Source organism: Drosophila erecta, unplaced genomic scaffold (genome assembly GCF_003286155.1).
Source record: "Drosophila erecta strain 14021-0224.00,06,07 unplaced genomic scaffold, DereRS2 tig00000021-arrow-pilon, whole genome shotgun sequence".
In the NCBI taxonomy this organism is placed as follows: domain Eukaryota; kingdom Metazoa; phylum Arthropoda; class Insecta; order Diptera; family Drosophilidae; genus Drosophila; species Drosophila erecta.
In genome coordinates this window covers 12,235,719-12,255,866 of record NW_020825198.1, presented here as the reverse complement: position 1 = coordinate 12,255,866, position 20,148 = coordinate 12,235,719, and the positions used below count along the sequence as shown (strand labels likewise).

The 20,148-nt window shown below is 46.5% G+C and overlaps 4 protein-coding genes across 16 annotated transcripts in view; 3 read left to right on the top strand and 1 right to left on the bottom strand.

Moving 5' to 3' along the window:
- Positions 1-5,196, top strand: part of LOC6544760 (protein TANC2) — a 49,915-nt gene extending 44,719 nt beyond the window's left edge. For 2 of the 6 annotated variants that reach the window (XM_026976496.1, XM_026976495.1), the window contains exons 5-7: positions 38-548; positions 1,183-4,535; positions 4,600-5,051. In XM_026976496.1, coding sequence (XP_026832297.1) covers positions 38-548; positions 1,183-4,535; positions 4,600-4,917 — 4,182 coding nt within the window. In that variant the 3' untranslated portion in view covers positions 4,918-5,051. Of the gene's footprint in view, positions 1-37; positions 549-674; positions 978-1,182; positions 4,536-4,599 lie in introns of all 6 variants that reach the window. The other 4 variants (XM_015157696.2, XM_001972447.3, XM_015157697.2 and 1 more) reach the window with 4 other exon arrangements.
- Positions 5,197-5,917: 721 nt separating this feature from the next.
- On the bottom strand, positions 5,918-10,816 carry LOC6544759 (sodium-independent sulfate anion transporter). 5 transcript variants are annotated; one of them, XM_001972446.3, is made up of 7 exons: positions 10,307-10,816; positions 9,329-9,751; positions 8,058-8,662; positions 7,717-7,992; positions 6,810-7,482; positions 6,576-6,755; positions 5,918-6,380 (listed from the first exon to the last, which is right to left on the bottom strand). In XM_001972446.3, exons 3-7 carry the CDS (start codon positions 8,649-8,651, stop codon positions 6,265-6,267), a joined length of 1,839 nt encoding a protein of 612 aa, XP_001972482.1. In that variant the 5' UTR covers positions 8,652-8,662; positions 9,329-9,751; positions 10,307-10,816; the 3' UTR covers positions 5,918-6,264. The 5 variants fall into 5 exon arrangements, with proteins under 5 accessions (XP_001972482.1, XP_026832466.1, XP_026832467.1 ...); XM_026976665.1 differs by lacking the exon at positions 9,329-9,751; XM_026976666.1 differs by lacking the exon at positions 9,329-9,751 and having other exon boundaries at positions 10,624-10,816.
- On the top strand, positions 10,207-15,319 carry LOC6544758 (CCR4-NOT transcription complex subunit 7). 4 transcript variants are annotated; one of them, XM_026976671.1, is made up of 5 exons: positions 10,207-10,222; positions 11,841-12,111; positions 12,711-13,051; positions 13,111-13,528; positions 14,733-15,298. In XM_026976671.1, exons 3-5 carry the CDS (start codon positions 12,714-12,716, stop codon positions 14,856-14,858), a joined length of 882 nt encoding a protein of 293 aa, XP_026832472.1. In that variant the 5' UTR covers positions 10,207-10,222; positions 11,841-12,111; positions 12,711-12,713; the 3' UTR covers positions 14,859-15,298. The 4 variants fall into 4 exon arrangements, with proteins under 4 accessions (XP_026832472.1, XP_026832473.1, XP_026832471.1 ...); XM_026976672.1 differs by lacking the exon at positions 10,207-10,222 and adding an exon at positions 10,827-11,245 and having other exon boundaries at positions 11,973-12,111; positions 14,733-15,319; XM_026976670.1 differs by lacking the exon at positions 10,207-10,222 and adding an exon at positions 10,827-11,245.
- A 254-nt stretch (positions 15,320-15,573) lies between these two features.
- On the top strand, positions 15,574-20,146 carry LOC6544757. The gene is made up of 5 exons (XM_001972444.3): positions 15,574-16,715; positions 16,774-16,927; positions 16,989-17,353; positions 17,415-19,672; positions 19,740-20,146. The coding sequence occupies exons 1-5, from the start codon at positions 15,693-15,695 to the stop codon at positions 19,966-19,968; spliced, it is 4,029 nt and encodes a 1,342-aa protein (XP_001972480.3). The 5' UTR covers positions 15,574-15,692; the 3' UTR covers positions 19,969-20,146.
- Positions 20,147-20,148: the final 2 nt, after the last annotated feature.

Here is a 20,148-nt window from a genome sequence, read left to right as displayed (position 1 = left end):
GTCTGAACTCTATTGGCATACATATACTTTCTTGCAGCAGCACCGCCAGGAGTCGCAGTCGCCGGATTACCACCATCGCTATGCGAGCAATGGCAAACTGCCCCGGGCGGCGGCACTGTCTACCAATGGCAATGGATTTTCCACAGGCACCACGCAAACGGTCACAGTGGATGTGCACCACCATCTCGGTGGAGTGGCAGGAGGTGCCTCCGCCGCCAAGCAGTTGATGGCCAACGGCACTAGCAGCGGCATCAGTGGCCACAGTCGCAGCAGCAGCCTGAGCCACAACATCCATGCGGCGGCCTACAGCGAACTGAGTGCCGCACCACCGGCCTTTGCCACACCGCCGACGCGTAGGCGGTTCTTCAACCACAAGAATCTGCGCAGCGCGCTCACTGGAGGAAGTGGCGGTGGATCGGGAGTCGGTGGCAGCGGCAGCGGCAGCGGCTGCGGAGGTGGAGGTGGAGCTGCAGGTGTGGGCGGCGGCCATCGACGCACTGCCTCCAATGGGGGTTGTCCCATTGACACAGCATCAATCCTGTCCGGAGGTAAGTTTAGAATGCAGTTTAAGAGTGGGTCAGGTTCAAAAGGTGGCACTCAAAGCTCGAGAACAGTGGGAAAGGCAATATAACACCTGGTCGAAATAGAAATTCTCACCCAGCATCCATCACTAGATCATCCTCATCAGCATCATCACCATGATAGCCAGCCGGAGGGCAAGGAGTCCAATGCACTTAACACATCAACCTGCTCGGATTCAGCGGTGACAAGGAGGCGACGGAAGAACGTCAGCAACCACAACCTGAAGACCTCCGCCCGCCATGGAGCAAGTAGCGAGAATCGCCTGAACAGGCTCAGTTTGGCCGGAACCTCCGTCTATGCGGGTCATCTGTCCTCCCTGGTCTTTGGCAAGATCAAGTCCCTGTGGAGCGTGAACTCCTCGAATTCCAGCGAGGCGGGACTGAATCAATTAGCAGGCATGGATCCGATCCACCTACGTGCATCCTCCTAATACAAACGTTTTTTTTTTTTGCACGTTGCATCCTCATTGTCGCTCATTAATCCAGTATTCCTCCCAACTTCTTTAAAGATTTTGCATGTTATTTAATTCAACATACCTGTATACATAATTTTCTATTTCCAAAGACCTAATATTTATTTGTTTCCTCTTTCCCCTCAAAGGAAGCGACGCCCTGGACCACCACTCCTCCCTCCTGAATGAGAAGCTGCAGAAGGACCAGCTCCACGCCCGTCTCGGTCTGCTGCTCAACGATCCCGGCTGCAATGGAAACAGCAGCAGCAGCGGAAGTGGCTGTGAGCCCATCTCGGCCCATTCCACCACCAGCACCACGAGTAGCAGCGGAGTGGGAGCGGCCAGCACCACCACGAGTGGTTCCTCGCAGAATGTCAGTCCGGAGCAAACGTTGGCTAGCGGTGCCGGAATGCTTAGTGGCAGCCAGCTGTCGGTGGCCACCAGTCACGGGGTCAAGGAGGATGCACTGAGCCTGTGCGGCAAGTTCAAGGCGGGTTGCTCCATGCTGCACGTGTACGAAGCCTTACCCAGCAAGAGTCGCAAGGGAAATGTACGGAGATCGACGCGTGGTCAGCAGGGATCCAGTTCCAGCTCGTCGGCGGCAGCAGCAGTGGGATCCAGGGTGACAGCCTCCAGCCTGGCGGCTGTTCAGCTGGCCCTGAAGCCATTGTTTTTTGAGGTGCCGCTGCAGGAGCCGGATCCTCCATACGTTGGGCGCCAGTGGCTGGTGCAGCAGTTGTCCAACATCCTGCTTGGAACCGAGACACGGGTGGTGCTCATTAACGGACAGCCGGGCACTGGAAAGACGGCGTTCTGCCTGCAGCTGGTGGAGTACTCCTGCTTTGGCCGCCGGCAGATGCAGGATGATCCCGATGGCATCTACAGCCAGCTCCAGCTGGGCGCCCACTGTGAGCGCATGCGCGGACTGGCCTCCCACATGGTTGGCTATCACTTCTGCCAGGCGGACGCCAATCTCACCTGCCAGGTGCCAGATTTCGTGCACTCCCTGGCAGCCCAACTGTGTCAGGCGCCGCAGTTGACCGCCTACAGGGATTACCTGCTTTCGGAGCCGCATCTCCAGGACATTCTCAGCGTGCGCGAGTGCATCGCGGACGCGGAGAGAGTGATGAAGCTGGCCATCCTGGAGCCACTGGCCCAACTTCACCGGGCGGGAAAGATACCTGCCAAAGTGGCCGTCATCGTGGTGGATGCCTTGTGCGAAGCGGAGTACCATCGTCCCGATCATGGTCACACCATTGCCAGTTTCTTGGCACAGCTAACGCCACATTTTCCAGCCTGGCTCAAGCTGGTGGCCACTGTGAGGACACAGATGCTGGAGCTGGTGAAGGCACCCAGCTACACACAACTTACGCTGGACAGTTGGGCCAGCAGCCAGGCGCTGCAGCAGGATATGCTGGATTACATAGGCGCTCGGCTGGCAAATAGTCCGGAAATTCTAATGAACATCGGTGGTGGAGGAGGCCAGAACTCGCAGTCGGGCAGCCAACCGCAGACGAAGTTCGTGTCCCATCTTCAGTCCCTAAGCAGGGGCTCCATGCTGTACGCCAAGCTCATCCTGGATCTCATTGCACGCGGCCAGTTGGTTATCAAGTCATCCAGCTACAAGGTGCTACCGGTCTCGCTCGCCCAGATCTTTCTGCTGCACTTTAACCTGCGCTTTCCCACCGCCCGTAGCTTTGAGCAGGCTGCTCCGATCCTCAATATCTGTCTGGCTGCTCTGTATCCTCTGACGCTGGACGAGATCTACTACAGCATGGAGGCACTGAGTCATGGACGGGAGGCACTCAGCTGGCCGGATTTCATGCAACGCTTTAAGCTGCTGGACGGATTTTTGATCAAGAGGTTGGACAACACCTACATGTTCTTTCACAGCTCCTTGAGGGAGTGGCTGATGCGACGGGATGAGGGGGAGTCCAACAAGTTCCTCTGCGACGCCCGGCTGGGTCATGCGGGAATCGCTTTCAGATTGTCCCGGCTGCAGGCTCCATTGTCACCTCAGCTCACTCTGGAACTGGGTCACCACATGCTCAAAGCACATTTGTACGGGGGAACGAGTCTGACGCTGCTTTCTCCACGGGATCTGCAATCCTATTGGTTGGCGGGAGCGGCGGATAACATTTCCTCCTCGCTGGGCGCCCTGCGCAATGTCTACAGCCCGAACCTAAAAGTTTCCCGACTAGTTCTCTTAGCGGGAGCTTCACCGAATCACCGCACGGATTACATGGGCGGAGCTCCGATCCTTTGCATAGCTGCTCATGAGGGAATCCTTCCCATGGTAAGCCTGCTCCTGGAGTTCGGTGCCGATGTGGGTCTGACCAACAGTCAGGGCTGTACTCCATTGATTCTGGCCGCCATGCGTGGCCATTGCGACGTAGTGCGTCCACTGGTAGCCGCCGGCAGCAGCCTCGGCCAGTTGGACATCACGCAGCGCTGTGCCTTAGTTCATGCCGCCCGCATGGGTCACCTCAGTGTGGTCAAGTACTTGCTCGCCTGCGACTGGTCACCACGACCGCACTCCCAAGATGTCACCAGATCGGTGGCCTTGCAGCAGGCACTTATTGGAGCCGCCGCGCAGGCGCACTGCAAGATCCTTGAGGATCTTCTGGATCTCAATGAGACCGAGTTTGACCTGGACGTGAATGGCATGGAGCCAAGCAGTGGTGAACTGGCGCTAACCGCCGCCGCTCGTCACGGATGCGTCGATGTGGTAGGCATCCTGCTCTCCCGCGGCGCCCAGATCGATGCAAGAAATCGGCAGGGATACTCTGCCCTTTGGTTGGCTGTCAAGGAGGGTCACTGGAGTGTGGTGGAGCATCTGCTGCAACGTGGTGCCCTGCTGGATGAACCATTGGGCCAGACACGCAAGACGCCGCTAATGATCGCGGCGGAGGAGGGACACCTGGAGCTGGTCGAACTTCTGCTAGCGCGAGGGGCGGCACGAGAAGCTCAGGATCACGAGGGATTCACGGCACTCAGCTGGGCCTGTTTACGTGGCCACTTGGCGGCGGCCAAGACCCTCATAGAACACGGCTGTAATCGCCACCACGAGGATCACAATGGACGCACTGCCCTGGATCTGGCGGCCTATCAGGGAGCCGCTAGCCTGGTGCTCTATATCCTTGAGCAGGGCGGCAATCTGGAACACATCGATGTCCATGGAATGCGCCCACTGGATCGGGCCATTGCCTGCCGCAACATCCAGGCCGTACAGGTGTTCCTGCGCAAGGGGGCCAAGCTGGGACCGACCACTTGGAGCATGGCCATGGGCAAGCCGGAGATTCTGGTGATACTGCTCAACAAGCTGCTGGAGGACGGTAATGTGCTCTACCGGAAAAACCGCTTCCAGGAGGCAGCCCATCGCTACCAGTATGCCCTGCGCAAGATCTCTGGCCTGGAGCAGTTGCTCGAGAGGAATGCCATCTTCGCCCAGCTGCGCACCAATCTGCTGCTGAATCTGTCGCGCTGCAAGCGAAAACTGAATGTAAGTACTTAAAAACACGAGATGAGATGAGGCTAGGTGATTTAACCATTTCTGTAATTGACAGGAACTTGACGCCTCCATAGATTTGGCCACGCAGGCGATTGCCCAGAAGCCGCACAGCTACGAAGGATACTACGCCAGGGCAAAGGCGCGCATGGAACTCGGTGCCCTGAATGAGGCGCTGGTGGACGCCAATGAGGCGATGCAGCAGGCCGCCCAAAGTGGTGTGCTCTGCGAAGTGGTCGAGGTGCTGAAGCGCATCCAGGCCGAGCTGCTCACACGGATCAGCATCAACAGCGAGGATCAGACCGGCAGAATGTCCAATATGGGCGGCGGGGCATCCGTCGCATACGAATCTCATCACGAGATCACCGATTTGTAAATGTCGATTGTTGTGTATTGTTGTACTCGTCGTATACCCTTCGAATTAATCGCTATTCCTACTTAAGATCTACCCTAGACCTTACTTTTTGCTATTTATTGCCTTCGAATGTTTTTAATTTAAACCCATTGAAACTATCCTTGTAATTGCATTTTAAATTGTCTTTTTAATTGTGTCTACGCATGTAAAAATTAGTTTTATACTCTGATTTAGCATAGGCATCAGTTCTTATCCATAACGAATAATAAATAAATGCGAATTCTTTTAAGATTGAATAAACAGATTAAGTTGTTATTCAATGCAGCCTTTTGCGGATATGCTTGGGCACTCTGGGCTGAGATCATACAACTTTCCTCAACTTATCAGTGCATAATTATACCCGTTACTCGTGGAGTAAAAGGTTGAAGTCCTAAGCTCCATAACTCAACTTATATTAATCCGAGTTTGAAGTGGCATACCTCTAAATGTTTCTAGCGCAATTCTCTACAAATCTGCATTCAAATTTAGAAATTTATTTTTTTTTTTTACTTTTTTGGAATTTTTCTGATGTTATGATGTAGAAATTCAATAAAATCATAAAATTATCCAAATCTGAAGTTCTAAGCTCCATAACGCAACTTATCTTAATCGGATTTTGGAGTGGCATAGCTCTAAATGTTTCTGGCGCAATTATCTAAAAATCTGCATTCAAATTTAAAAATTTATTTTTAAAATTTTTTTTTTTAATTTTTCTGTCATTTTCATTTGAAACACCTTTGAAAAATGTTGTGATATTTTTTCACTTTTTTATATATTTTGTAAATTTCTATAGATTTAAAAAAAAGGTTTTGCCACGCCACTTTTAAAAATTTGAATGCTTTATTTTAATTTTTTTCCCAATTTCTACTGAAATTACAGAAAATGTTGAAATTTGCACTTTGTTGAAGTTTGCCCTTCAACTAGCTGAGTGACGGGTATCTGATATTCAGGGAACTCGACTATTGCATTCTATCTTGTTTTTTTAAAATAATATTGTTGAACAATATTATTGAACGGAAAACGTTTGCAGAATATATTACAAATTTTAATATCAAAACACATTTAAAAGTAGTTTAATTTATAAACAGAATTTAAAACAATTATGTAGGCTTATATATATACATATTTGTGTGCTATTTGTGGGGACAATAGAACATAGGAATGAAATAGTTGGAAATAAAATGTGGGCTGATTTAAATACTTAGATATATCAGTAGAAAGTTGAGAGAGCTTAAATTTGTGGCCCATGAGGGTGAACATTCCATAAATAGGGAAGTGCGCCCCAACGTATTCTTAAGTACATTTAAAATTAACAATGGTAAATTGTATTTACGAAGTTTTTCCATTAAGTTTACTCAGTTCAGTTGGTTCTCCGGCATCGCCATGTACCATCCTGGACTCGACGAGCGGTGCTGAAATCTGCAAATGCAGAACGTAGTCGGCAGCTAGAAAAACAAAGTTTCAGTTACTGCTAGAGCTTAAAGTAGAGACTAAATGGAAAAGACTAAATCTAGCTTTGGGAATAATCAAACATGTGTAAACACTGTGGATGAAAGCGGTGGAAACGAAAAGCGTGAGATATTTGCCGAGTACTAGGGATGATAAGCGTAAATGAATGCTCTGCTAAAAACTCGTCTCACTTTGCTCCAGAAGGAATTCCAAATCATCGGGGCAGTCTATCGTGGGGAAATCAATATTAGTCGACTCCTTCAGGATCACGCCAATAGTTTTGTCCGCACTCATGAGAAACAAAGGCACATTCGCCTTGGCGAGCTCCTTTTGCAGGGAGCCCATTCCTCGAGCTGCCGTAAAATCGAATTCTGGAAGAAAGCACTTTTAAATATCTAGAGGCAAAACTGAATCATAAGTCATACCGTGCACATGGGCGCAATCCAAGATCACAGGTGCGGTTCCATAAATGGTCAGAGCTTTTGAAATAACCGAACGAACCCTTTCGATGGCCAGGAAGTACAGTGAACTGTGCTTCGGGCGAATCAGAATGTAGTTGACGCCATTGGTGGTCTGGAGCTTGGAGACACTCAACACGGGTCGGGCGGCTCGGTAAACCAGGAAAGCCACATCGGTACTCACGCCCAGCAGAAGACCGATCTCGACGCCCACAGCCAGACTCATTACGAAAGTAATGGCACCTGGGAGCAGCTCCCGGCGGCTGCACCGCCACAGCGGCTTTATGACCTCGAACTCAATCATGAATATCACCGCCGAGATAATAACCGCACTGAGAGCGGCCTTTGGGATGTACTGGAAGTAGGGTGCCAGTAGGCCGAGCGCCAACAGAACCAGTACGCTCGTGTAGCAGCCTCCAAGCGGAGTCCTTACTCCACTTGCGTGGTTTACAGCGCTGCGCGAGAAGGATCCTGTCACCGGCATGGAGCTGCAGAAGGCTCCACAAATGTTGCTCATGGACAGTGCAACCAGTTCCCGCGTGGGACTCAGTCCGGCTCCTCCAAAGGCCTTTGAAATAGCTACATTTCCAAGCACAGCAATGATGGGTAGTATAAGCATGGAAGGACCCAGTTCCGAAAACTGAAAATCAAATGAAATTGATTTAGTCTGCGTATTTAAAAAACAGGTAAAACTAAGCAAAATCATTTTAATTTATTCTAATGCTAACCAACAATTGAAAACAAGAGAAAAAGTATCTTAAACAAAACAACACCAAGTCAGACTGGCGAGGACTTACGTAGTTAAGGTGTTAAGTCTCGGTGATAAATTAATTCGGCCATAAAAAAGTTAAGTAGTCTACTTGTGCTCACATACCATCTGTTCAAAGTTCTGTCTGATCTCAGTGCCATTCCTGTCCAGAATGGTGGTCCCAAACTTTGGCAGTGAGACGCTGGGCAGACCACTCTTGACCTTTCCAGTGAGAATGAACGGGCAGCTCTCCATCTGCTCGCATGTGCTGTAGGCCAGCACACTGGTCACCAGTACGACCAGCGCATTCCGTCCAGTGGCTATTACCCAGATGCTACCACTTATAAGCTGCTGTGTTCGCAAGTTGCGGATTCGACCGTCCAGCTTCACGTCTTTGAGTTTCTACAAGAATGAAGTGAGATTACACAGGATAATCCAATATCCAAGGATATTTTAGTTTCTCTTACGCGCAGAAGCAGCAGAATTATAATGGAAATCAGACCAAGGGTAAAATCGCCTGTTCTAACTTTATGTAGATTTCCGAACACGGAGCGCATGGTATTGATGAAATCAGAGCCGGATCCACCACGCAGACCCAGCAAGCCTTTTAGCTGGGAGGTGCCAATGATGACGGCGGTGGCCGATGTGAATCCGACTGTAACTGGCAGCGATATCAGGTCCACCAGGGCACCCAGTTTCAGCACTGCCATTCCCAGCTCCACGATACCGGAGATGAGGCACAAGAGTATCGCGTACGCTGGACCCGATCCCAATCCAAGTCCCGTGTGCCGGCTGGTCATCAGCGCGAGCAAAGCGGTGGGTCCAATGGTCACCTGCCGGCAGCTGCCCAGCATGGCGTATATGATCCCGCCCACAAAAGCGGAGTACAGACCATACTGGGGCTCCAGTCCGGCTAGCGTCGCGTAGGCCAGTCCTTGGGGCAACACCGTCAGTCCAACCGTCACTCCGGCTATCAGATCCGCCACTGCATCCTGGCCGGTATACCCCTGCAGCCACTTGAGACCCGGCAGCAGGCGATATCCCCAGTCCCTGAGGGTCATGTCTTCTATTTCTATGGGATAAATATAAATCATTATCAGAAAACGTACAATTATTAAATATATAGTAAGAATATGTAATATAGTACACCCATAAGAGCTGGTTGAAGTCATTATTTCCCATTACCACAGAAGAAACCAGAAAATATTCAAGATTAAAATAGAATTACGTTGCAAATATTAAAGATCGAAACCCGCAGGTTCAACGACATTTCCAATTCGCATAATTATACATTTGATTATGAGACGTCTGCGTGACAGACAAGCCCATAGAAAAGAAGACATCAACTTATCTACTACCAGTAAGCAAGTCATGAATAAACGTCGTAGAATTCAAAAAAACAATAGACGAAATGCGAGTTTTTGGTAAATAAAAAAGAATAGCTGCCAGAATTACAAATGGCTCATTGAGCATACATATTCTGGAACTGAAAGTGAATAAAGAAGTCAAGTTCTGTGGTATTTAACTAATTATGAATCTTCTTACTGGCTCTATTTCGGAACAAGTGTTAGGAGTACTGGTAATATAACCCATATTTATATTTAAGAATAAATAATTTGACTAGCTGCTCTCAGGGCTATCCCACATCAGCCACAATATGGCATTTCGTCCAAATTAAAACAATCTAATCTAAAAAGTCTATCTAACCGCAATTCATTGAATTTGGTTGGAAACTCACGTATTTAAACAAATGTTTTGATGTTGTTGTCTCTTCGAGGGGCGCGTTCCATTCGAAATGCGCGTTCTTTTCGGCAGGAATTCTTCTCGCAGAAAGAACGGAGAGCTCTGGAGAAGATCAGGTCGGTTCGGGAGCTGGCCAGAGACTGAAGAACGATCGCGTCAACGAAGAATTCCTGATCAGTGATCACACGACCAGCTCAATTAGCTGAACAAGTGCAAGTGGCGGAGTTGAATGTATTGAAAGTATTGGTTTGGGTCGCTGAAAACGTGACCAAATTGCTCGATCGTTGAAGACGAATACGAGCACGAGATACGTGAACTTTAATTGAATTTCGCTTTGTTTACAAACTATTTTTCCAATTCGGAGCCAATAATTATAGCGAAATTGTTTGTTTGTTATGTCATTTGCAAACGCCAATCGCTTGTGGAAAGAATGGGGAGTTTAGAATTGCTATTAGTTCCACCATGCAATGATAATGCGATTTAACAATGTCAACAATTTTACGGCGTTTAGGGAGCTATAAGCAAGCATTGTGAAATAAGAATAGAATATCATGTATATTAAAATTATTGGAGCGCTTAACTGGAATGATTTTACAGAAATCACCTATAAAGGGAAGGTATTTGGTATTTCTGTAACACAATCTATAAAGTTCCATTACTGGCTGACCTTGTAGGTTTTGAATTCCGGAGGTCAGATAAGAAGAAAAGTCCTAATCAGTACGGAAACGTGTAGTTCATGTGGCTTCATCAGCACTTTGTAACCGGAATAGAGCATAAAAATGCCAAACGTGCGAAAAGTTTATTAACCCTTCGAAGAAACTGGAGAAATCCGTTCTTTACCGGTCCACGAAACCAAAATAATTGGAGAGATCAGTGGTTACATACCGAAGTATGTACATACATATATATGTACATATATAAACATAATTGCCGCTTGTTGACAGACGGCGTATGGAAACTGAGCTTTATTTACCTTTTTTGCTTTCTACTTTACTTTGGCATGCCTCCAGAAACTAGTTTTGCACTGTATTTGTGTAAACGTAAACAATGGTAGAAGATACGAGAACAGTTGATTCAATTGTTTAGTATTGTTTGTTTATTTATAACGCGAGCCAATTCCTGAAGAATTTGCAACAACAAATGGGTCAAGTTAAAAGGAAAGTGACACAAACGAAAAAAAAAGAAAACCACAAATCCAGTAACACTTCTTACTTTTAATTTACTATATTTATTTATCAACTATTAACCATAACATTTAGGTTTAAAAAATAGCAATGCAACCACTTTTACCGGTGAAATTGAAATAAATAAATTTGCTTGCTTGCCAGCAAACAGCTGAAAGTACAGAGCTGCCACCGCTCACGAACTTTCACAGTTCACTGGCGCCCTCTAGGCGGCAGTTGTAGCAAGTCAAGGGCAATGTTGGTAGCACCAAAATGGCCAAGTGGCTAACAATTAAATACAGCAAAACCCAATAATTTTTCTTATTTTAGATTTCTAATCACATATGCATATGCACAAAACTCAAAATTCCAAAACATAGGCCACTATAGTGGCAAAACTATCGATATTTGAAGTAATTACACGTTTTCCAGCTCTGGAATCCAAAGACGAACGTTTACCCACACTGCCGCAATCGCGAACATTTTTTATTATGGCACTTGCGCGGCTCACAAACAAAATTCGCTGATAAAAACCCATTGGAAGTCATTTCCGTACGCCGAGGACTCAGCCAATTTAAGTGTCCGGTTAAAAAGATCGCTGCACAGGAAGCGGAACTGCCCTGAAAAATATATTTTTCCCGCCGCTTTCTATCCCATCACCCCCGCAAAACAAGGGACGCCGATCGAAACATTTAGTTTGTGCAAGTAGCTGAAACCCACACGGTCGGCCATCAAATATTATGAAATGGGTAAGCTGCGAGGGTAACAACGGGTGGGTCTACGGATTTTCACACCGGTGGGCCGATTTCCACAGCCTTGCGTTTCCATGGCAAGTCAAAAATGAACTGCAATTGCAAAATGAATCTTCAATGCCGCTGCATGTATGTGTGAGTGTGTGTGTGTGCGGTGTGCTGCGCGTGTGTGTGTGCAGACTTCTTAGGGCGTTTTAACTGTTATTTTTTAAGGTTTTATTTTCCGCCAAAAGTCACATTTTCACGCTTGTCTTTTGGAGGAAAGCCTCCACTATGAACCCCATTTCCAAATGGATCGAAATTCTCAACCTGAAATCGTCAATGTCACTTGCAATTCCTCAAAAACAAAATGAAATCACCAGCCTGCTATAAATTCACGTATTTTGTACATATCAAGGTACAATATGTTTAATATCCTTAAAAAAGGAATATCATACCAAAATCGTTTGTTATACAAGATATAAAGGATAGGGAAGATACTTATAATTTCCCTGCATATTTGAAAACCTTAAATTAAGCTTTGGTACAACGAGTGGAATGTTTATCACTGTGCAGTTATGAAATAAGTCATGTTAATGCTGTCTAATTCCAGCATCAGCTTTAAATACCTTGCCTAGTGTTATCTGAAAGTGTGTTAATAAATGCGATACAATCTAGACATAATAGTGTGTCCTGTGAGGGCAGATTGAATTGTACATATTCCGACACTCTTGCATTTGATCAGGAGCATTGATCCCCCGAATCAGAGCTTAAGACTATTCACCCACGTGGAACTTGTTGCTTGAGGCTTGGTTGTAGGTCAGTGCGAAGAGGTGGCTGATCCGGCGGCGAAAGGTGCGCACCAGGCGACGTCCGGCGACGATGTAAGTAGCGCCCATCGTAATCCCCATCACTCCAGTAACCACCTCCAAGCAAATTTTCAAAAATCGTTTCCTTCACTTGCCTTGTTTTGATATTATTTGTTTTTATGTTGTTCCTTCGTATCAGCAGCAAAATTTGAGCACTTCTAACATCGAAATTGGCCAATCTTCAATTGTGAACTCCTGTTTAGTTGCGCTATCGTGTTTAACCAATTGGACCAGCTATTTTATTATGTTGCTAACTCTTACCTCCACACAAATACACAAACACACAATACACTGGGGTTAGTCCTTATCTATGGAAATATTCCAAATCAGTAACCTTATTCTGATAAATTCGATACCCAAGCACTGTAAACAACAATTAGTAAAACATCACAATAAACAAAGGTTTCATAAAGTGTTGTTTGGATCGTATAAATCTGTATTGGGCAGCAATTCTATGCTCTATAAATGCAATCATTGCATTAATGGCAGAAACTATTAATCCACATCTTAATTTGGGCTAAACAAACACAAACAAGTAAACACTTTTATCCACTAAAATATGTATGTATGGTATATACAACAAGTAGTTTCACCCAAACCAATACCTTTCCCAGACAATGCCATCGGCCATGAGTGGCGCGGCACATGCCCACATACCCAGCAACGAGGAGTGCGGCATCCGCGACGTGTGGAAGCATAACCTGGAGGAGGAGTTCCGCACCATTCGGAAAGTGGTGCAGAAGTACCACTATGTGGCCATGGACACCGAGTTTCCGGGCGTGGTAGCACGACCCGTCGGCGAGTTCCGCTCCACGGCGGACTATCATTATCAGCTGTTGCGCTGCAATGTCGACCTGCTGCGGATCATCCAATTGGGCCTGACCTTCATGGACGACGATGGAAAGACACCACCCGGCTACTCCACCTGGCAGTTCAACTTCAAGTTTAACCTGAGGTAATGGTATTATGTTCATACTCTAATGGGGGGTCCTACATTATCGTTTGTATCCCTAGCGAGGACATGTATGCGCAGGACTCAATCGATCTGCTGCAGAATTCCGGAATTCAGTTCAAGAAGCACGAGGAGGATGGCATCGATCCCATCGACTTTGCCGAGCTGCTCATGAGCTCCGGCATCGTGCTGGTGGACAACATCAAGTGGCTGTGCTTCCACTCCGGCTACGATTTTGGCTACCTTCTAAAGCTGCTCACCGATCAGAACCTGCCCTCGGACGAGGGTGAATTTTTCGAGCTGCTTCACATCTATTTTCCCAACATCTTCGACATCAAGTATCTGATGAAGTCGTGCAAGAACCTGAAGGGCGGTCTGCAGGAGGTGGCCGATCAGCTGGAACTGCGGCGCGTGGGCCCCCAGCATCAGGCCGGCTCGGATGCATTGCTGACGGGCATGGCCTTCTTCAAAATGCGTGAGGTACAGCACACAAATGATTTGCACTTTGACCCAGAGACGCCCGTTGTACTCTTTCCCTATCTGCTTGAGCACACCATGAATATAAAACCGACGGTCAGCCGGATTGACCTGCTGAGTCGTCCGGCATACATCGGTGGCTGTCCTCCCGACGAATCTGCGATAATCAGCAGTGGCAACGGCTCAGGCAGCACCAACTGCTCCGAGCAGCTCACCTCGAGCGCCTATACGGTTACACCTCCCAACACTCCCGGCTTAGTAAAGAGCAATGCCTCATCGCTGTCCCACTTGGCCTGTGTTTACTTTGAATAGCCTCGGACTATTAGACAGCAGTGGTGTTGCCTTGCACTTGCCACTGCTAGCGTAACTTGCCTCCGCCCATCATAATCATTATTCATTAGGTTTAAGGTATTTCATGGTTGTCGCAACGCATTTTCATACATAACTTTTCTATGTACTTATTAATTGCCTGCAGAATTAGCAGAGTCAGTGAACCAGAATTAATGAATGAAATCCATAATTTAAAGTGTTCTTAGTTAGTTTGGAACTGTTAAACCCATGTGAAACATGTTTATTTAGTTTTAAAGCCCGCGTTACGATATGAAATGAGAAAGATGCTGGATTCGAATGGAAAATTAAATGAATTGGAATTAATTTTCTTTAAATTTTTATTTGCATTCTTTGGTGTTTGGGCATGGCTTGTTTGAATTCATATTACATCGTTTTAATCGTTTTCATATTAATTTTAAGTTCAATTAATGCTGTTCATTTATATCGAATTAACAAATTATTCTTTTGTAATTTTAAGCGCTTTGCTAACATATGCTTTCACACGGTTCACTGTGTGTATCAGCGTAGCAAGACCTTTAACTTCCTGACAACTGCCGAAAAGTTTTGAAATAACAAGAAAACTGCAGAACAAAACCCCCACCCCCATACTAACAAACATAAATATGAAAATTATTAACATAAAAACCTCATTCATCACATCGGTGTACGGTATGTAACCCCATCTACAAGTAGGTCTAAGACTTTGCTGCTGTAGACATATTTGTGCTTTTTCGCTTTGTAGCACCGAACTGAACTTGCTCGCATATGTACATCCTATACCATTCTAAGGAACTGCTTTGTAAACAGTTTGTGCTGTCCCATTCTAAGCACGATCCATTGTTCTGTACCCGCCTAATGGAACTTTAACTCTTTTCAGATGTTCTTTGAGGACAATATCGACCACGCGAAGTACTCCGGACACCTGTACGGCCTGGGCACCTCCTTCATCGTCAACGGCACCAACTTCCACGAGAGCAACGGCGAGACGAACAGCGCCTCATGATTCGTACTAATGGGGAACGTGGTCGTGCACGACAGAAAGTTCGATCAGGAGGATACACCGGGTCCGTCGGCGTCTGTGCAGGCCACGCCACCTGGCCAACTGCTCCTAGCCGCAACCACACCTTTACAGTAATCTGTCATTAGTCACAGATCGCTCCCATTTATTAACAATTGCCCCGTTGGCCATAAAGCTACTTTCTTGATGTTCCCGCGCAAGTTCAGATGAAACCCAACCATTCAATACAACAACATGGCATAAACTAATTGTAAATCGCAAAGATATGAGAAACCTGCAAAACAAAAATAGATTCAATTTCAAATTCTGCATGTCTTAAATGTGTTACGAATACAAAACTAAGTAATACTAAGCTAATACTGTAAGCCCATGGGCGAAACATAGAATATTGTGTATTTGTAAAAACAACAAGAAAACAATATATTTAAAACTTTTTAATTTAGTGTACATTTTGAAAAAGCGTTTTTCTTTTTAATGCGAATACAAATCATGTTGGGTCCACTATAGTAGGGAAAAGAAAAAACACTGCATGAACCTGTGGTGTGAAATATCAACTGTTTTATAATCGAAGGAAAAGAGTATCCGAATATATTTATATAATTAGGATGCTTTTCTAGGGTTAATAATCAATTGTGGGTTAATAAGAATATCAACGGTATTACCCCTAAATATTTAAATATAACGGAAATAAGTTAACGTTGCATTGGTTGGATTTTTGTAAAACTGATGTGCGGTCACACCGAGCTCTAGTCCTTATGTTTTGTTTGCCTTAGTTTATGGAAAATTTCTTTTAGTTTTTGAGTATTAAAAGTCGATTCGATGGCAACTGTGGCTGAAGGCAATCACAGCGTCTTCGACCTGGTCACCAAACTGGCCACAATGCTGGTCGCGGAGGAGCTGGCGCCAAAACAACCCACAGCTGCGTTGGTGTCCAAAAGGCGCTCCAAAATTTATGAATCTCTGCTCCGGAGTGGAACGATGACCTCCCAGGACAAGCTGGAGCTGCTCCACCAGGTAAGCAGCGAGGTGGCAGAGAACCCCAAACGGAAGGAACTGCTGCTCAGCTTTCAAAATCTGCTGGAAAGACAGCAGAAGGCAGAACCACAGGAGACAGAAAACAAGGATGCGGAAAACCACTCAGGAGTGGTGATCAAACGTCTAAAACCAGGCCCCTTGCAGCTACTTGAAATCATAGAGCATCTCCACAAGGAGCCAGTTAATCCAAAGGCCTTGGTTGGCATCGATCAGATGAGTCGTGCCCTGAAACCCCTGCAAATACAGCCCTACTCCGATCTTCTCACGAGCAATCTGAATGGAAAGCCTCCTCCGAAAAAGCAAGGCCCCAAGATCATACCATCTATTGTAACCCGCGTCGGATTAGCAGAGTCAATGACACGGATGAGAAATGACATGGAGCAACCAATGCAGCCACCACCCCGATTGCCAGTGCTCGCGAAAAAAGTGTCAGCTCCACTGGAAGAACGACCTTTTGTGGCAGAACCTGGACCGGAGAAGCACTTCATTTCGGATCACATGATGACTAACGAACTTAAGCTCCTCCGGAACAAAGACCTGGTGCTCAACTACATAGATGAATCAACCCTAATCGATCACTTAAAGAAAGCAGCAGGTGGTCTTCAGTCGGTTACGTTTCCAAGTCCGTCGGCAGATAAATTGGAGTTGCAAATCAGGCCCAACACAACTTTGCCCACTTTGCTGCCGGAGGTGCTGGCGGATTTTGCTAATCACTTCCTTCGCGCCGGCTGTGCCTTCCGGCGTTTGAATGCCCGCACCAAGCGGAATAGGAACACCGAAACGCGGCTGGAAAGGCCCCTAAATCGAGTGAGATTGAATAACTTATTTCCTCTAGCGTGTTTTAAAAACCCATGCCTTTTTACAGGCCATGCGAGAGACAATTATAGATTACCTAGCCACCACTCGGGAGTTTTTCCTCTCCTTGCCAGTCGACAGTCTTTCCCAGCTGCTGACGGATTCCCTTACAGCGATTCAGTTACTCTACCAACTGGATAGGATGTTCGAGAATGAACCGAGATGTAAGACTGCCGCACCGCCAAATTATTTTAAAATTAACCATTTCTATATAATTTAATTCAGTAAACTTGGATACGGGGATAACTGGCTCCTTCCTGTTGAGCTCGATATGGCTGGCCATTGACACCTGCGGCAACAGTGACTTTCTGCAGCTGCTTATCTACTTGTTGCGGTGCATATCCCAAACGTACTTTGTTCAGCTACAGAGGTGGATATACCACGGTGAATTGGACGAGAAGGTCAACGAGATTTTCATTAGCCGTTGCCTGAACACTTCACCGTCGTTTACAAACGAGTGCAGCAAGGAGTTCTTTGACAAAAGCTACCAAGTGGTCAACGAGGCGGTTCCAGAATTTTTAGCCGGCTGCGAACAGGAAATCTTCCAATGTGGAAAATACAACCAGGTGCTAAGGGCTTATAACGCTCAGGTATGGAAATGATTATTCAAAATTCGAGTCCATCTAAAATGATTGTTTTTTTTTTGTTAAGCACCCCGTTTTTGAAGTGCAGTACCCGGATATAATGGTATGCCTAACGGAGCAGCAGCTGAAAAAGATGCGCCGCCTCCTGGCCGATAAATATGCCACCATCTATCAACGTTTTGGATCGTGCAGCATGAAAAGTATTTTCGAGGAACGCATGGCGACAAAGCGTGTATTTGCCAATCTAATGGTAAAACGAACGCAGGCCCATATTGAAGCCTGGGCAGAGGAGCAGCGTGAACTTCAGCTAAAAGCGAATGCCCAGAAAAAACTCATGAACGATCAGTTAAACGCAGAGCAGGAACGTCTCCAGCAAAATCGCTTAGAAAAGCGGCGTCAGGAGATTGTTAATGAGCTCGCATTTCAGCGGGAATGCGAACGGATGGAGGATAACCGGCTGGAGCTTGAAAAACAAGAGTTGCAAAAGAAAGTGATGCAGCTAGCAGCTGATTTGACTGGAAGAAACAAGCAGGAAGTGAACAGTCCTGACCAAAGCACAATCAGCGATCTCAGTTTTGCATCCTGTCTTGAGGGACCAGATTGTCTAGCAGAATCTACGTCTGATAAAGATGATGCAAATACAGAAAAGTCGGAGGACGAGGCAGCAGAACCGTTGGATAAACCATTAGGTGTCCCATTGGAACAGTCAGGAGCTGAAGGTGGGGTTCAGTATCAACGAAGTCACTCGGACGTTATAAATTCCAATGAGCATCCAACCACCCAAACAGAGTTCAATCGAAACCGCCAGCATGGTCTGTCCTCTGACCAGTTTCAAGAGTGTCATGCAAGGGTACATCTCCAACAGTCCGACTTGCTTAAAAATACTGCCAGCACGAGTTCAGGATTGCACGCTGAACTTCCTCCGGATTTTAATGCTAATCTCAATTGTCCGGAAACGAAGGAGCTGACAGAACAACAGCGAAACCGCTTGCGCAACGAGCATCACGACGGCTTCGTCAGCTTTAACTCCACCGAAGATGAACACACCGATCGAATGCGTTGCCAATTGAACTCAAATACGGAACGTGCCAGAAATCGGCGGCGTGTTATGGACAGCGAGTTTGGTATTACTATTGGTTATAAGATTAAGGATAAGGGAAAAAATGCCACGCCTTGTCTGCCTCTAGCACTCGACAAGCTTCATGTCGAAGTCCCCTTGGCGGTGCTAACTCCTATGTCCACCACTTCCGATGTTGATATCGGGGAGCCGTCACCTAGGGAAATACCAGAAATAGCTGACACTGCTAATAATAACAATGTTTGTGGGAGCAACGAAAGTTTTTATCCGCACTCACCAAACCCCGATCTCGCAATTGCTAGACCCACCAGCTCATTATCGAAAGCCATTAATCCGGTTTTAGTTCTGCCCACGTATTTTAGAATGGAAAAGGAACCGGAACAGGATACACATCAAAATGTTTCCAGTTTGCCCGAGGCCTGCAATCCATTTATGGCCCGCCGCTGCCTGCAGCTTTCCGTAATGGCACCCGTTAACGCACATTACGCGCTGCTCCGAAATGAGGTCCTGAGGATCTTCCAGGAGCAGCGTATCTACGAGCATTTCCGCAAGCTCAGAAACTACTTCTTCCTGTTGGATTGTCAGTTTGGAGCTTTACTCACGAGCGATATTCTAGGAAGAATAAGGGCGGGCATTGAGCCACGCAGTCTTTGCCAGAAGGGCATCCTTGATACCATGTTAACCAATGCGTTGGCGGCTTGCTCGGCGGATGAGACCACGGTATCGCAAAATCTCACTCTCAACTGTACCACCATCCCGGATACGCTGAATTTCCTGTCCGTGGAAGCCACTTCTATGCTAAGGCTGCACTGCAAGATTGATTGGCCCTTGAACCTGGTGATCAGCTCGGAGACGGTTTCAAAATATGGCCAGATCTTCGGGTATCTGCTGAAGCTGCGTCACGTTAGTTTCGTGTTGGAGGGAACCTACGAGTACCTGCAGCAAATGGGCAAACTTCTTGGACCGGAGCTCCGGACATGTGCCCATTTCCGACACCTGCAGATGATGCGCCACAAGCTGTCGCACTTTATGACCTCGTTTCAAACGCATCTGGTGGCCAAAGCCCTGCAGTCAACCTGGAAGAGCTTCAAGGAGGAGTTGTGCACAGCCGATTCTATTGAGGGGATGTACAAGCAGCATGTTGCCTACTTGAAGCAGGTGGCCTTCCTAGCACTGTTAAATCGGCGCAGTGCTAAGGTCAAGGAAACCATTGATAATATCCTAGTGATTATACTTCGTTTTTGCAAGTAAGTTAACGTCTGAAATAGTCGGCAACTTCATTTCATTCTACATTTAAATTGAAACCATTTTCAGGGTCCTTCAGTCGCAGTCTTTTATTATGGATCAAGATAATCACTTTGCGCATCCCCGCTTTAAACGCCTGCAGCAGGAGGAGACTGAGTTCGAGAAATTCATGCAGTATCTGATCTATTTGGGCAACAAGGCGGCCGCTTCTGGTTACCAGGAGGAAATCGGTGACCTGATTTGTATTATTAATTTTAACAACTACTACAAGGTATCTGAAAACAATTCTGGTTCTTAAATGGAATATAGAAAGTGCTAGCCAATAATTGGTAGATAAGGAATTTCTCTTGCCATTAAGCTGAGCTTAGACAATTTTAAAATATTAATGCATGCATGGCGTCTCTTAAAAGTTAAGCTTCGGTACAGAAACTGAACTAATAAAGGCAACCGCCTTAAATTTGTTTTTTTTTTTGTTAAT